General features: G+C 45.8%; 4 protein-coding genes across 4 annotated transcripts; 1 reads left to right on the top strand and 3 right to left on the bottom strand.

Moving 5' to 3' along the window:
- Positions 1-1,858: 1,858 nt before the first annotated feature.
- Positions 1,859-4,080, bottom strand: N7462_000011 (IQ calmodulin-binding motif protein; the record flags this gene model as incomplete). The annotated part of the gene is made up of 6 exons (XM_057071737.1): positions 1,859-2,133; positions 2,201-2,593; positions 2,665-2,796; positions 2,857-3,376; positions 3,444-3,757; positions 3,846-4,080. 6 exons carry the CDS (start codon positions 4,078-4,080, stop codon positions 1,859-1,861), a joined length of 1,869 nt encoding a protein of 622 aa, XP_056938267.1.
- Positions 4,081-6,190: 2,110 nt separating this feature from the next.
- On the bottom strand, positions 6,191-6,496 carry N7462_000010 (uncharacterized protein; the record flags this gene model as incomplete). Its single annotated transcript, XM_057071736.1, has 1 exon — positions 6,191-6,496. One exon carries the CDS (start codon positions 6,494-6,496, stop codon positions 6,191-6,193), a length of 306 nt encoding a protein of 101 aa, XP_056938266.1.
- A 4,218-nt stretch (positions 6,497-10,714) lies between these two features.
- Positions 10,715-11,834, bottom strand: N7462_000009 (HNH endonuclease signature motif containing protein; the record flags this gene model as incomplete). Its single annotated transcript, XM_057071735.1, has 2 exons — positions 10,715-11,761; positions 11,814-11,834. The coding sequence occupies 2 exons, from the start codon at positions 11,832-11,834 to the stop codon at positions 10,715-10,717; spliced, it is 1,068 nt and encodes a 355-aa protein (XP_056938265.1).
- Positions 11,835-15,061: 3,227 nt separating this feature from the next.
- Positions 15,062-16,435, top strand: N7462_000008 (FAD/NAD(P)-binding domain-containing protein; the record flags this gene model as incomplete). Its single annotated transcript, XM_057071734.1, has 3 exons — positions 15,062-15,622; positions 15,705-16,323; positions 16,386-16,435. The coding sequence occupies 3 exons, from the start codon at positions 15,062-15,064 to the stop codon at positions 16,433-16,435; spliced, it is 1,230 nt and encodes a 409-aa protein (XP_056938264.1).
- Positions 16,436-17,285: the final 850 nt, after the last annotated feature.

The raw sequence follows: 17,285 nt of genomic DNA, 5'->3' as shown, positions 1-17,285 counted from the left end.
AATTGGAACTTCTTTATTTAGTCTATAGGAATCTTGTCAGTTTTTATTGTTGAGAATATTATATTATCTTATCTTACTTCATCAATCTATCCTATTTACTAATAGATACTATAATCTTCGCGCTAGCCTAAGTCTCTTTAGCAATATCTTCTAATGAGCAGTACCTTCATAACCTTCTTAGTATATACTCACTATAAGATAGTCCTTCTCTTCCTAATAATCTTATTATACTATTAGTATCTATAGAGACGGAGGAAGGCATTGCAGTACATCAAGGGAGGGTCTTGACTACGGTGGACCAAAAGGCTCAGCTTGATTCGGCATTAGTTAACTGCTCCTATCTCTAGCTTTGAATTCCTTAAAAGTGGACGAAAAAAATCCAAGGCTCTCGCGAGCAAGATTCCGCATTTGTAATTCGAAGGGAAGCATAATGTGGTTGGGCTGTTCAATGGCCGAGGAGTACGAGTTCAAATGAGCGGAGGCTTTGACTCTGAATGGGCAAGATGTGGGTTCCAGAACACTACATATAATTCGCTCTTACTGATTACTATGAACCATATCAAAAATATGATACGTTTGGGTGGTTCTAGTCAAATTTCTGATTTGTGGTCACAAATCACCACTATCAGAGCTCTAAATGACAGCTTTACGACACGTTATTCCAGTTGCAGTGAGATTTCGCTCGTTTGATCTCTTGTATTTCTCTCTTGCCTTAGTGGGCTTCAATCAAAGCCGGAAACGACTCATTTCCTCATTTTACTGATCTCGCGTGGCGCCATCGAATGGAATCTTTCGCTCCCCAGATCGATAAGTCTCGCAATGGGCGGTTTTCAAAAAGGAGATTCTATCATTTGAATTGTCGATAGAGGATGTGAAGGTCATGCAGGTGCTGGAGGGCGATCTGCCGGGGTTTAAAATCATTGATGTCTGCATCTGAGCCATCAAATCTTTCTAATAGAAATCCAAAAACAATTCTATGCTTGTGGACATGGGACCTAGAAGGTGCAGGGCTTTGGCGATGTTCTTCGGTTCATGAAATGCGCGAGTTTCTCGTGATAGACGAGAAACCTCCCAATCAAATTGTGATGATTTGGCAGAGACTGATCATTCTTGTACAAGTCTTTGTCTAACCGGGATAGGTTGGTTTGAGCGCATCGGGCTCAACAGCTTCGTTCTTCTCATCCCAACTCAAGACAGTCCGTAAGAACAGGACTCCATAGGTCCGTGACACTATTAAATGTTTCCTGCTACCAATCTACTGCGATTTGCTGGGCCGTTTGATAGAATCGACAAATATTCCCTATTTTCCAGGTGCTGCTTTCTTTGGGAATTTCGAGTGCTGAGCTCCAAAAGCATGGAAAACTTCAGCTGCCAAATATGCCAAGCTATGGTATGAGATATTTGACCTGTTTTCGGAACAGAATCCCGTAATAACTATCATTCGATTCCAACATGTCCAATCAGAGAAGTACCAAGGGGCCAAAGTTTCAGGACTTGTCGAGAATTTCTGAGGAGAGAACTGTGAATGATAAGGCAAAGTAGAAGACAATATGACTGCAAAGGTACAACTAGGCAGAACCTTATTGGAGAGGCATAACAGAGCGTCACGGTCTAAATATTTCGAATATGAAAAAGTAATCGCTAATAGAGAGGCATCGAGGCGCCGAGGAGTGGGGCAGTGGAATCCGCACGATCGAACTCGCTTCGGTTTGGTTTTCTTCTTGAGATTTGGTGTGTGATTCGGGCACACACCCGTATAACATCCAACACGAAACCACATGCCATTGAGACCTGAAATTCATAGAACTTAGCTTGAAGAGGTCAAAGTGGAGCTCTTGTTGTCTCGCTTCTCTCTGATCTAGAACCCTCCAACTCCTCTGACACGCTTTACAGCACCGAAGAACCCCCGAGCCCAACTGAACCGGCCTGGGTGAGTGCCAATAGACCCTGGAGGAATTTCACCCGTGATTAAGTCATGCCAGCAGCCATCCTGACTGCTAGCAGCTCCATATTTTGCAGTGTTCTGGTTCCTGTTGATGGCATCCAGCCATGTCGTGCAAATTAATTTCGAGTCCAGGAGGACATTTACTTCCTGGCTGTGAAAGAAAGACTGGGTATCAAGGTTTCCATTTCCTATTGATGAGAATGGTTAATAATCTTCAAGCAGCACGCCGAACCACTCAGTTTTGGACTTGTTTACCTTGGATGGCAATCTGCTCATCTACAATCATCAATTTAATATGACAGCTGCGCTTCTTGAATTGGTTATGAATTGGCCGAGTTTGGTCTTTGCCAACATAATAATAGATACGCAGTCGGGCTTTATCATTATCTGAGTCGAGGGAGTTGTATAAGCGGTTTGCAATCATCTCATTTGTCCCGTTTTGAAATGGCAAAAGCTCCCCAGCATCATTGTACCCCAGGCACAAGTAACAGGACACTGTTACTCCATGTCGAATTGCATTTAGAAGCGGCGCAAGCAACGGCTCTGCATTCATATTCGGGGTTTGAATGAATATGGAATGCTGGGCATGATTGATAGCTGAGATCCAGGCCGCATTCTGAGGGGTATTGGTGCTATTGTGATTTGGGGCTTTTCACATGAGTTAGATCTGAAATCTATCCGTAGCTATTCACGGTGGCTCGAAATAGGATCTTGCATACCTCCATACGGTTCCCTGTTAACGAGAGCCATTGGGACTGGTTCATGGGGAGGAAGAGTAATGTATGGCATCATTCTAGGCTCCTGGTCACTTTCGGGCGCTTCTCCCGTAGTGTCAGATTGGAGTGTTGTGTCTAGGGTCAGTCAGCGATGTGAAAACCTTTTGTTCGGCGTCTTTCGGCCGCGCTCCTTACTTAAATGCCGCGTCACCGCCTGCACAGACGTTTCATCCCCTTGTGGAATCACGCTATTGTTGACGTGCAATGCCTCTCGCTCGAGATTGGCTTGGTACGAACAATCTGGTCTGGTGGTCTGTGGACTTTGCTGTGTGTCAATTTGAATACCAGGCTGAAACTTGATGTTCTCCTTGCCCAGAGAAGGATTCGGGGCTTGCTTCGCTGGGAGCTCCAGCAGCGGAAACGGAGGATCCAAGGGCTTTCCCCAAGACAGAAGAGCCGTATCATAGAACGAGTCCACGATGGGTCCCTCAATATGGGTCATCATCTCCAGATTGTCATTGTCTTGAATATTGCTGCTTTGTAAAAGCGCTATGCAACGATCGATCACGGTAAATTTTGCATGAAAAGTTCCAAAAATGGGTCGATGAAAGTTGATTACTTGGAGATCGACATTGGGGATCTCTTGGGCTGCAGGGAGTCTCACTTTACCGCCTACATATTGTTCTTCTGGGACACTCAACCGATTCTCCCATGCCTTGACACTGATCAGAACTTTATATCTTCTGTGGTCAAAGGGTCTGATGTCTGAATTAGGCACTAACCTGTCGTGGATCTCCACGATCATAGACCATTTTCATGATGATGGTCTGCCCCCTTTTCCCGGCTCTTCGAGACAATTCCCGAATAGCATCCGTGATCAACATTGAGGCATCTGAATGAATCCAGAAATTGGTTCCCAGGAAAATCTCATGTTCGGCTCGAACAATACAGTTTGCTAGGTGTCGGCACAGGTCCGGTAATGGGGCCACGATCGTCAAGGGTACTACACCCGTCCTTCCAATTAGGGGAGGCGACACGACGCCTGCGAATGGGTTGTTTTCCAGGGAGCCGAGTACATCATGATAGATCTGCCATGCTTGGAGAGTAAGTAACTTTTTCCCTTCGTTGCCTCCTCTTATTCTATTCTGGGGAGGCCATTTTTGTTACCTGTAAAAATAACTGACTGGGCTCGGCAGATCCCCAATTGCCGCATGACCGTGCCCTTGCTAAGTCATCTGTTTTTTCAAATTCCGAAAATGCTTCAGATCCCGCTTCACCTTCTGTCGCGTGTATGTGATCGTGGTGGTTTTCATATAGCCGATTGAACACCTTGGAGGGATCTTGGGAGGGATCCTGCGCCAAATCGGAAGTCACCGTCTCAATCTGCTTGCATAGCCGATATACCTTCCATGAAACCATGTTGGCAGCGACAACGGGCTGATATCGAAGGCCGTTCAATCAAAGAATAGTATCGAAAATATCAAGAATCTCAATTCCACAACGGGGAAATGGCCCATGGAAACTTGGGCGAGAGTCGGAAGTATAGGCAGAATGGGAAGAATAGAATGAGTAATTACAGAAGTGTCTCGGAACTTGACATATCTGGTTGAGAGGCTATAAGAAAGAATCTTGATATTCTCGTTTGTCTGATCCTCTGTTTCTTCATTTATCCATTCTTTTTCATCGACAAGCATCCGAGGAACAGGTGGTGACGTAGGTCCAACTAGCCCTTGTAAAGTCCAGAGGGCGATGCTGCTCGGCCCATTCGGCTTGACCAATTTAAATTGCGAGCATGATTGGCGGTTCTTTTTCCTGCTCTCCGTCCTCCAGGTCCTCACACCTCCGAATGAAAGCGGGTGCCTAATTTTGTAATTTCGCATGGCGTGGATGTCAAAGCACGACGTCATAAGCGTCCGAGCGTTGCGGGGGCCCTTGCATCTCCCGCACCTTGGAGGGTCCAAATGGAGCAGAATCAATCAGTTGATCTCTGCGCCCGGTTCAAAGATCGGCATGAGCCACCTCGAAGCCGCGCCTATGCACAGATGGCTCGCAGTTACAGAGAAATCATCGTCTTCCGCAACGCGTGTTCGAGGTTTGTCTTGCCATTTTCTTAATTCCATAAGTCCACGATCTACACAGGGACAAGAGCTGCTTTCGGAAAGCCGAGTTGGCCCAATCAGCCAAGATGGTAAGATGGGACCAATTCCAATGCTGTGGGGCTGGGAGGTTGAGCTCTTTTCCTTGCTTCGGCGCAGGGCTGAAACATGACGTCGGGCGGGGGATCCGGAAAAGCTTGACAAGGCTTATTCTTGCTTTCTTGGCCTTCTCGGGGAGCCGGATCGACATATTAGGACTCCCTTGTTGTCCAAACATTCGGCGAGGAGGGCACGATTAAAGTCCCCAACACACTATTGCGCCCGAGGCTCCGTGTAGACTTGTGGGTTGGGAATCGTCGCCCGCTTTCACGGCGCTCCCACACATCTCATGACTCCTCCTTTCCTTGTTTGGACAGGTGGTTTGAGCTTTCGAAAAATCCTGGACCTTCCTCCTACCATCTGATGATCTTGGCTGTTCCATACCCAGGAACCCAGAAACCTTTTAGGTCGGTCGGGGAACGAGCTCGACATCCGCTAAGCCGGCCGTTCTGCGGATTCACTTTCAGTGAACTCCGCTGCTATATCAGCAAAGAATTCTGATGCCTTGATCCGATGCTGGTCTCGATGCGCCACGGTAGTGCCCTATCGACTGAGGACCTGTAACCTAGACATATGAGGTTTCGCCGCGGAGACTTTCGCTATCTAGTGGTTGAAAGCAACACATGCGACAGAAGTAGTACTATCACCGATAACGCCAAGCGAGACCGGCTCATGCGGCCGAGCGACAAATCCATTAGCCTCGCGAGTATTGCCGTGAGTACGAACGATATTTATGCTGTGCGGATGGCATTAAGGTCGCTATTGGCGCTATAGGAATACAACTGCCAGCTGTCTTGTGCCTTCTGGCACTTCTATAATCAACCCAGCTACTCCTACTACCTGCATAGTCTCATTGGCTTGTCCTATCTTGTTCTATCTGCATCGCTTCTCGGCGGCGAAGGAGGTTGGGTGAAAAAGGGGGGGTGGGGTTCAGAACTGGCTCGCCCAATACTGGTCTCGATACGTGCGCAGATTGGAATAGGCCTGACTTGTTGTGGAGTGTTGTAGAACTCACAGTGGCTATTGGCTATCTGAAATTCAAGTAAGGCGTTTGAATACCGATCATTTCCCATACCACCTCAATGCCGCTCGCAACTACCTTTTCAAGCACATTCGTACGTTCAAGCAGAGGTTCGGAGTCTCTGCTTTTTCGTGCTTTCTCCTTTCCATATTACAGACAGTAAGCTGCCAAGAACTTTGAAAATCCCATTGCTCTTTTTCTTTCTGTCTATACGTCAACCCCTGCTTCCGCGCTCCGTCAAGTCCTTCAGAGGCATATGAAGCTATCTTTGTGACGCCCGATTGCTAAAGGATATTACATGGAACCTGGATTCCTAACTAGTCATGAGTTCCTGTGTAAAATTGGTCTCAAACTCACCCTCATACGTAAAGGAATACCCATCGCCAAGTGGTGCATTCGAGCTAGGGCCATGTGCTGGGGTCCACATGACTGTACCCTCATTGGCGAAGTTCCCATCATCGTCTTTGATGGAAGGATTAACCTTCAGAATTGACTGGACGGAAGGATTCCGTGTCAAGGCAGGATATTCAAATTGATACCAAACGTTGGTAATCGGATCGCTTCCATCGTTGGCCTTAGGTGTAAAAAAGTACACATTCCCATTGCATTCTTCACCCATTGCTTGTGACAAGAGGCTAGCACTGATGCCAAACAGATTGTCTTGCTAGGAAGAATCTCCAATCTTTCGCCCTTGCTTATCAAAGTATTTCCTAAACATATCACCATGAACCGTGGGGGGAATTGCGGTATCCCAAGTAACAGATCCACAGCCAAAGCCTCGCTTCTGGCAATACTACTGGCGTGCTAGCTGCTGCCCCTTGGCACCTCCCAGACCAAGATAGAACAGGCAGTCCCTTTAGGGCAAATAGTTGTAGTCAACGATTAACTCATTGAACTACTCGACACTCAGTGTGGAGCAAACTGGAAGATCATCAGTGTCCACATTGCTGGGAAAGCAGCCTCGTTTGGCAAGGGAATGAGATTTCTCGGCAGTGAAATCAAAAGGCGTGGGAAAAGAGACCGCATTTTGAATTTGCAGCAAAGGGAAAAATAGAACGAATGTTGCGGAAAGATGCCGGAAAAGGAAAGGAATTGATCCCATCCTGAGAAAAATGCTTCCAATCACTCGTGGATTAGAAAGAGCGACACTCGTAGCGAAGACGAGGAAAACGAGAACGAAACGAACTAATGTGAATGAGTGACGATGAACAGTCGCAGGATAATCGCGGATGAAGGATGTATCTTATCTTTCCAGCAGAACCCTCTTACACCACTTCAAATAGACGGGCTTAGGACTACGTACACTAGTCAAAGTTGAGTTAAAAGAGCGAAATTAATCATTGTAGCTTTTGATACCAGGAGTAACATTGGCTCCGGAAGCAGAAGTCGTTCTCCGCTATTGTTAACCGACGCGCGCCCGCGGCTAAACATGGAAAAGCCCTCGACTAGTCAGTATATGTACAGAGAAATTTTAGAAAGAAAAAAAGAAGGTACGCCGAATATGACAACCAGGAGCTCTCGAAGTGCTTGTCGAGGTTGACAATCCCTGCAACACTCTGCGGCGGCACGTGGGGCCTGGCTTGGACTCCTTTCAGGGTTTTCCCTGGACCCGCCTAGAACTAGTTGATTAACTACGAGGTACTGTAGCCACGGCACTCTCCGAATATGAGCGGAAAAGGTAATTGAACTATCATTATATATGAGAGATTTGCCGAAGCACCCGAGCATATATGAGCGGGATGCTCCGCCAGCTGTACCCCGTCCCGGCTGGAACCGTATGGAAAGTCTGCCGCCCGTGTTACCTAACTTCGCCCGGCCGGTTGCTTTGACCACCTCAGCTCGCTACAGAATAGTCATAGGATGGACATTCGGCGGAGAAAACGAATTGTGAAAACTGTGGCCCAGCCGATAATTTCGGCAAGGGAGAACCGGAGGGTGGAAGTGAGACGTTCTATCCGCATTGCGTTTAATCTTGACTCATAATGCCTTAATCGAGTCAGTATTACTACATTGATACTATATGCTAGATTAAGGCTAAGAAGTCCAGTGAAACTCTAGCTACTAGAAAATATAGAGCCTAGTATCAATCAATCAATCAATAATCTTATTCCTGATAGAGCTTCCTCTATATACAAGGTGCTATGCAGGGATTTACGCCTTCTAGTGCTAACCTAGTGCGCATAAGAAGTTGCCAGCGAAGGGCTTACACAAGGTTAGAACGAACAGATGAAATCGAACGATAAAGGAAAGGTAAATAATAACGAAAGAAGGGATCCGCCTCCGCGGCTAGTCCCACGGTAGTCCCGGCGGAGCCGAGTGCACTATACTATATATACTAATAGCCTGAGCAAAATAGCTACTAAACGAGTAGCTTCTAGTATCTAATATATAATATATATATATAGAGAGAGCGGAGAGAGTACCGGCCTTATCTTATAGAGTAACAATAGACCCGGTAGAACTATACCGCCGGCCTTATCCTGCAGATTACTAATAAGGTTATAATGCATTTCACTAACTTTCCGCCCACACCAACATTCCGCCCACCCCACCACCTACTACTTTTTGAAAACACTATTTTCCCACCAAAACACTCTAGATTTGATTCAACTATTTACTAGGGCATTGAGTAATCTTATGCCCTACTATATTACATCCGGAACACCGAAACATACGCTTAGGAGTAGGCTCAGCGCCCTCGGTAGGCTGCTGAGCAAGCTCTGCATCATCGTTTCGAATAGCTTCAACGCTCGCTGGCAACGTTGAAACTAGAGATATAGATTCGCTGACCGTAGGATCTTGCTGCCTAGATACCTAGCGATTAGACCGTGTGCGTTTTTGACGCTTCTTCTCGTTGAATCTATATAGTTGCCGAATCTCTTCGGCTTGTAAAACAGTGTTATAAAACGCTAGTTCAGCACCTTTGATTAATTGATCTAGCACTCTCTCTGTAGGGCTTCCTAGCGATCGCTAGCGCTTGCGTAGTAGAGCTTTGATAGATAAAGCTTGCTTGCTAAGCTACTTTATCGTATATAGTGTAGTAGGCACGAAAGCGCTACTCCTACTACTAGGCCTACTAGTAGTAGTAGGAGGTGTAGGTGTTCGAAGCGATATATTAAGCTTTGATAGGACTCGGTCGGTATCTAGCGGAACTAGGCCGGCGCTAGCGAAGCTTGATTGTATCGTGCTAGGGAAGGCTTCCTAGCGTGCTAGGGTATAGGATTCTAGGAAGTCGAGCTTATCGATATAGTTATATCCTAGGCGAGCTTAGGCCTCGATTAAGCGACTATATAAGCGCTTTAGGATAGCAAAATATCCTATATCTAGCGGCTATAGAAGATACGATAAATGCGGTAGTATACATAGTAGTATAATATTATTTTGCTAACAGATTTAATCGAATTATAGTATTAGATAACTACTACAACTGTCTAATATTAATAGTCGATATTTACCTTATATACGCGGAGTAGTAGCTAGAATAAAGAGCTTTTCTAGCTAGCGTAGGCCTATATCGTCGGTAGTCTAACCGTTCGGTGATACTTCGATTCGTTAGTTATTTAGTAGGTTATTAAACTAGCTTTGAATATAAATCTTCCCTTTAAATACTATATACAGCGGAAGCGAGTAGCCGATTACCGATATAGATTTAATTACTATTACCTACTCCCGATTTCCCGGTTATAGAAGAGGTTTCCGACCGTATAGATTCTTCCGTGTAACGATTCTAGTAGTAGATATTAAGCCTATTGCAAAGCCGGTTTTTTCAAAGTTATAGATATCATTAGGTAGGATACCGTTATCGTTGATTGTTAATTCAACAAGCCTAAACTACGCGCGTAAGCTTGCTAGGTCTTCGTTTTAGGCACGCTAGTAGTCGTAGCGCTTAGAGAATTATATATAAAACTCTAGTCGACGATTAATATAGCGTGTAACCTAATTAATACCGATCAAAGAAGATTAGTTATTACTACGCGTTGCTAGTAGAAGATTTGCTATATCTCGAATCTGCGAAAGTCTAGGAGATGCTCCTCAGGCGTCTAGCGATAGTCTTCTTATGTTAGTTTATAGCTATTTACGCGAGTATCCTGGCGATTAGGAACACCTTTGAGACGCGTACGAAGCGTGCTTTCTAGCACGCTATAAATCCTTACTACTTAGCGTATAGAACTTGCTGACGAATCCTATATAGCTTTGATTGCTAATAGTATCCTACCCTCCCTATCTAGCGATTTTGAGCGATTTTGGGAACGTTTTGGTAGCATAGTGTTAGAGAATAACTAACTACTTTTACAGGGTAGAAAGCCTGTCGACTAGGTAGGAAGATAAGCGTCAGGTAAGGAAAGCAAATAGCTGTTTCTTGCTTTCTTAGATCTCTCCATAATCCTCAATTTATGTACAGGCTTCAACATCCTTCCGTGTGCCTAGTCGAGAGATAATGGATCACATTGTAATATACGGTCTGACGTGGCCTCCATAGGACAGGGTTAAGCGAAGGCTGCAACAAAGAGGGGTTAGAGAATCCCCAGCGAAAGGGCACCGAACTCTCAGGATGTTGTAGACCAGGTATCCATGTTGGGAGGGAAGAGGGGTTATCATCATGAAGCCTGACCGATTAGGTGTCGGACTGACACCTTAAGGCATCGAGTTGGGAATAACCTCATGTTACAATATCATATGACACATAGTGTGTAATGGAAGATAGTAGGTGGAAGATAGAAGACGCGTTTTGGATAGGGTGCGCAGCTCGCTAGTGAATTACGTTAGTACCGAGGCAAATTTTCTTAAGCAAGATAGTTACGATACTGATACAGTTGGAGGGACATGTGGAGGCGGATCAGGGGGAAGTCTCTCGCAAGTTCTCGGGTCTTGAACTACTTTCAGGGTCAGCCTTTGAAGGCTCGTCAGATTGCGCGTAGGGCCTGTTCGGGGTGATTATCGACAGGCCACGTAGGGCGAGGAGCTCGCCCACATTGGTACTCCCACTAGGAGCAAGACCTCCGCAGTCGTCGTAATCACTAAGCATCTTATCCAGGGTCTCCGCCATCCCAGTCATATGCAAGAAATGCCCGATGCTGGCGTGGACGCGCAAGAGATCGGGGTTTGGGAGGGGCCACCGACCAGTATGGTTTCGGAGGCGGATTAATCCGTCCGCAGGAACATCTCTCATTGGCGTTCTGGCCGCATTAGGAAAGGCGTGCACATGATACTGATGGATCACGGATGTTGCCTCCAACACTATGCGAAAGGCCCCAAACTGGGCATGCGCCTCGAGAGTCAACATGAGCATGTTGCTCTCGTGGTTGATAAGCTGGCGATCCTGCGACATGGCGTGTAAGACAGGGAAATAACGCCGAAGATTGATCCAAATGGCGGAGTTGCGGTACTCGGCGTCTCTGTTCCCTTGGTCATAACTACCCAGCGTGAACGGGATAATATGCGCGGCTTGTAACGTTCCGGACATAACATCCGAGGGAGGGTCATGAGTGAAACTATATACTCTAGTGATGGTGCACCGGTTGCCATCTCTCTCCAAACAGTGGTCGCGGAGTCGGGACTGGACCCCTCGAGTGATAGGCAAGACGATCAGACTACGTAGATCTTCGATCGAATCCTCCACCCCTTCACGTGGCGAGGGGGTGACTTCGCCAGGAGTCTTGCCGCCGGCTGCCCGCAGGGGGTAGATGAGGCCGGTTCGGATGGAGTCTACTAGCTGTCGCAAGGCTCCATCATCTTCGCAATCCACAGCGTCTTGTGCCAGCTTTTTCTGGCCTTCGCTTGGCAGGACAGAGAAAAAGCTGCGAAGAAAGAGTCGGATCGAGTCATTGGAGCTGCCGTTTTCGCATTGCTCCGGGGTGTACTCGCTTAACCGTTGGTCCATCACCTAGCTTGTTCATCAGTACTCCGCAATGACTTGACTCGATTGGTGTTCTTACCGATTGAATGGATAGCGACATGTGGGTCTCTTCTGCCTCTTATCCTAGAGGCCGGCAAGGAGGGAGGGGGGAGGTATTAGGCCGTTGTTGATTTGGGCAAGGCCGGTTCTGAAGCGGCAGGGAGAGAGATGTGGGCGCTCAACGGGAGATTGCTGGGCTCCTGCGGGAACGATCGAATGGGCTAAGAAACAGGGGGCAAAGCTAGCTGCACCCCACCAAAGAGGTTGGCTGGGATACGCCACTGAACCGCGCGTCTGCTGGATGATCAGTGTGCTGATGGGAGATGCAGGGTCTAGTGGCACACCAGGTGGAAATGAGGGAATGGAAAGTTAAGGTGGTGGGGTGGTGGGGTGGTGGGGCGGGACGAGCCCCGCTTCGTCCCAAAGGAGCCACACTACGTCCGGGAAGAGGTGTATGTATCATCCCGACAGCGATAGAGTTTCAGGCCGTACCTATCTAAACCTATTCTGGTAACTGTTTTGGGCTCAAGACCGACTGATGCCTGACAAGTAGATAAATCTCTGTCATATGATACATGGAACATAAGCAGAACACGGCTCAGTAGGATCCTTCCACCAAGAGTCACGTGTGTTTTGAAAAATGTAGTATCCCGGTTATTTACAATCCTGAATCGAAGTGTTTATATTAATACCTTAGGTCTTAGTACTGTTTCTCTTATGAATATTCATCTTCTTCAAAGATATCTACCTACTACTATAGTATCTAATACGAATTAAGCTAGTCGCTTAACAAAAATCAAGGATCTTATCGATATAAGACTAGATCTAGTCTACCGGGATATTATAGGCCTACCTCTAAGGTGCTAAAAATAGATACGCCTAATTAAATAAATTCTATAATAAGGCGGTGTCGAGACCTTGTCGGACGATAAGGGAGGAAACTAGACTTAGGCGGTAATACCTAAAGTTACGTGATATTATTGTTAGAGAATAACTACTTGTACAGGGTAGAAAGCCTGTCGACTAGGTAGGAAGATAAACGTCAAGTAAGGAAAGCAAAACACTGTTTCTTGCTATCATAGATCTCTCCATAATCCTCAATTTATGTACAAGCTTCAACACTTTTCCCACATGACTAAGCAAAGACGATGGATCACATTATAACATGCGGTCTGACGTGGCCCCTATGTGTCAGAGATAAGCAAAGGCTACAGAGAAGAGGGGTCCACGAATCCCTAATGGAAGGGCACCGAACCCTCAGGGTCTTGTAGGTCATGCATCCTTGTTGGGGAGACGTGGGGCTGTTATGACGAAGCCTGACCGATAAGGTGTCGAGTTGACACCTGAGGCGTGAAGTTGGGAATAGCTTTATGTTGCAATATCATATGACAATTATAGCCTAGCTATAATAGGGGTTACGTATAATTATAGCTAAGCTATTACTAGATTATAGCCTAGGTGTATCTCCAGTATAGCTAGGATATAATAGGGCTAGGTATATAAGGACCTTCGTGTTACGCGCTGCTAACTGGTTAACGTAAAATGAACGTTATCGTAACGTACCTCTCTCGTAAGATCCGACGATCTATCTCGTAATCTGTTAGAGAATAACTACCTGTACAGGGTAGAAAGCCTGTCGACTAGGTAGGAAGATGAACGTCAAGTAAGGAAAGCAAAACACTATTTCTTACAATCATGGATCTCTCTATAATCCTTAATTTATGTACAGGCTTCAACACTTTCCTATATAACTATTAGAGAGAGAATAACTAATTGTACAGGGTAGAAAGCCTGTCGACTAGGTAGGAAGATAAAACGTCAAGTAAGGAAAGCAAAACACTATTTCTTACTATCATGGATCTCTCTATAATCCTTAATTTATATACAGGCTTCAACACTTTCCTACATGACCAAAGCAAAGACGATGGATTACATTATAATATGCGGTCTAACGTGGCATACATGTAACAAAGATAAGTAAAGGCTACAGGGGAGAGGGGTTCACGAATCCCTAATGGAAGGGCACCGAACCCTCAGGGCCTTGTAGGTTATGCATCCATGTTAGGGAGGAGTGGGGTTGTCATGACGAAGCCTGACCGGCAAGGTGTCGAACTGACACCTGAGGCATGAAGTTGGGAATAGCCTCATGTTGCAATATCATATAATAGTTAGGCTCGGGCCCGGGAGGTCGGGCCTAAAGCCTATGCGGGTTAGGCCGTGGGCCTAGTCCCCGGGCCTAAACGTGGGCTTTGGCGATATCTACAGTGGAGACTGTATTAGAAACAGACTGAATCTTGAAGAGATTCAGATTGTGGGATTCAAATTCCAAGTTAAATACAAGTGAACCCCTTTAGGAATTATGCAAGAAATGTGACAGGTCAAGCGGGGGCAGATTCCATATATGATCCTTCGTGGAATATTTTATATAGGCATTCCATGGTGGACCCTTTACACTATCACCCCTATCTTGTAGTGGTGATCGAGGTATACTATATAACGCTGCTGCTTGGGCAACTGAGCCTGCTGAATCATTTTGAATAGCAGAAATTGGTAATAGGATCCTACCTTCCTCATATGGTTATGTTGAGCGTTTTTCAGAACGTTTTGGTGGCATGGTGTGTAGCGGACGAGAGCAGGTGACGCGTGGGGACGTGTTAGGAATAGAGGTGGCGACTCACTAGTGAATTACGTTAGAGAATACCAGAAAGGTACATGTACGTGACATATACCATTGCTACATGCTTTTCGACCCTGATGACGTGTTTAGAGACACATGACCCCTCTCCCCATATAACGCCATAAAGAGTTTCGCTGCGCCACCCTCCGCTCACGCAATAACGCATTTCCATATAGGGACAATGTACACCTTATGAGGCATAGCACAGATTTTGCTTGTTACACAGACTTTTGACCCGGCTTTATACAGGTTGATGATTATGAGAGGTTATATTTAAATTTCGGAATCAAATGTATGGACTTCTTTCAGGAAAGACAATCTTCGAATGTGGTCGTCTTTTATGGCGACAACAATGAACCTTTCTCTATGGAGAAAATATACTCTTTATCAGGCCAAGTGCAGATTTTGCTTGTTACACAGACTTTTTATTTGACTTATACATGTTGATGATTATAAGAGGGTGTTATATGTAGATGTCACATATAAAGGTGCCTTCGTAAAGTTTACAGCTCTTGTTATAGAGAAACCGAATATTATCGTATCAATCCGTAAGAACTATTAACAAGCATTGTTCTATCATTGAATCCTTTTAACAACTTTCCTTTTTCACGATGACAATCGAAACTCCTCATGCTTATTCACGACGTCCGGATGTCGATGTTATTATCATTGGCGCTGGATTTGGTGGCATTAGCGCTCTATATCACCTTCGCAAACTTGGCCTGAAATGTGCGATAATTGAAAAGGGGAAAGATATTGGTGGCGTCTGGTATTGGAATCAGTATCCAGGTGCCAGAACCGATTCTGGTATACCATCCTACGAGCTTGACATTCCTGAGTGTTGGCAGACTTGGACCTGGAGTGATCCATTTCCAGGCCACCAAGAGATCCGAGACTTTTTGGATCATTGCGATCGACAAATTGGAATTCGTGAGCATGTTATATTTGAGAAGAAGGTTATTGGAGCGCAGTTCATTAGGGACTTAAGTACATGGGCCGTCAATCTCGATAACGGATCAACCCTCAACAGCAAATACTTGATCTGCGCTACTGGCGTGACTTCCCAGAAACCTGACACTTTTGACGAGGACCTTAAATCGTTCCACGGCAAAGTTTATTTTCCGTCCAATTGGCCGCAACATGAAATTCACCCCGAAGGCAAAGATATTGCTGTAATTGGGACTGGTTCCACTGGAGTCCAAATTGTCCAGGCGTGGGTGGGGCCCACGAGCAAAGTCCTTGGTTGTGTATCAGCGCTCTTACAATACCGCTTTACCAATGCCCACCCAACCCTCCGATGGACTTGACTATCAAGGCAAAAATGAAGATCGTGCAAAAATGATTGCGTCCCGAATCACAACTCCCTCTGGAGTAGCCCTCTGGGCGCCTCAAGAAAAAGGAACATTTGAAGTCTCGGATGAAGAACGTGAAGCGATGTATCGTTATCTGTATCAGCGTGGTGCCCTCAGTTTTTGGCTCTCGGGGTTTAACGATGTAACAAAAGATAAGGCTGCCAACCGACTGGCATATGACTTCTGGGCACTAAATACAAGGTCCAAAATTCACGACGCACGAAAGAGGGATATCCTTGCTCCAATAGAGCCTTCCTATCCTTTTGGTGTAAAAAGACCTGGAATCGACAATGGCTATTTTGAGCAATTTAACCGCGAAAGTGTCGATGTCGTTGACCTTCGCCGAACACCAATTTCCGCTTTCAAAGGAGATGGTATCATCACAGAGGATAACACATTCCGACATCATGACATCATCATTCCTGCAATTGGATTCACCACAGTCATCGAAAATCTGAAAGCACTTGGAGTCACAGATATAAATGGCGCTTCACTGGGAAAGCTCTGGGCAAACGGCATACGTACTTATCTGGGGATAATGCATCAAAACTTCCCAAACATGTTCGTGATATGTGGGCCACAGGCACCAAGCGAACAGAGCAATCTACCCACATGTATCGATATGCAGGTTAGATGGATAGCAGAAGTTATCAGAAAGATGGAGAGAGAGAAAATACATGCTCTGTGGCCCACTGCAGCGGCGATGGACATGTGGAACACGAAATCAAATGCCACTTTCAACAAAGATTTCTACGCGACAGTTACTTGCCGATATGCGAGTTCAGGAAGCCCCCTCTACTACTCTGGCGGAATTCCAGAATATGGTCGACTGCTCAACGATGCGCTTGACACGTGGGAATACTTTGAGATAGTGTGACAGTGTCCGGAGATGTAAAGGTGATCTTATTAGTTCTGTCTAAGACTAGCTAAGAAGGTGCTAAGGGTTACCTGACCTAGCTTAAAGGGTAATATATGCCACGCTTTTTTAAAGCATCGTCCCTGATACGAAATAGAGTAATGAAAAATAGTCGTATCTTTTAGGTTCAGCCTGAATAATTGCCTACGCTTTGTTTACTTTTCGTATAGCCTCGCGTGCTTTATTATCTAGCTCGGAACCTAGTAGAGAGGGAGGGAATAGGGGAGTCCGGTAGCGGAGGATAGTCCGGAGGAGAGGGAATAGCTTATACTTAGAGGAATAGGTCTAGAGCTTCTTAGATAGGCGCTAGGAGGGTAGGGATACGGGCTAGCGGAGTGAAAATAGGCGGATAGGGGGTAAGAGGCTCTATGATAGAGGTAGGAATATATAGAGAGAGGGTAGTAGGTTATACTTAGATAGTTAGCTCGGGAAGAGGGTTAGATAGTTATACCTAGGGTATAGATTCTAGTATCTAGTCGACTACGTTAGGTACTAGGCTATTATATTCTATATACGCGAAGTCTATAGCTAGTAGTATCGGAGTAGGTAAATAGGACTATAGTTACT

The sequence above is a fragment of the Penicillium macrosclerotiorum genome, assembly GCF_028827735.1.
Source record: "Penicillium macrosclerotiorum strain IBT 26536 chromosome Unknown utg000001l_segment0_segment0, whole genome shotgun sequence".
Taxonomy (NCBI): domain Eukaryota; kingdom Fungi; phylum Ascomycota; class Eurotiomycetes; order Eurotiales; family Aspergillaceae; genus Penicillium; species Penicillium macrosclerotiorum.
This window is presented reverse-complemented; position numbering and strand designations above follow the sequence as displayed.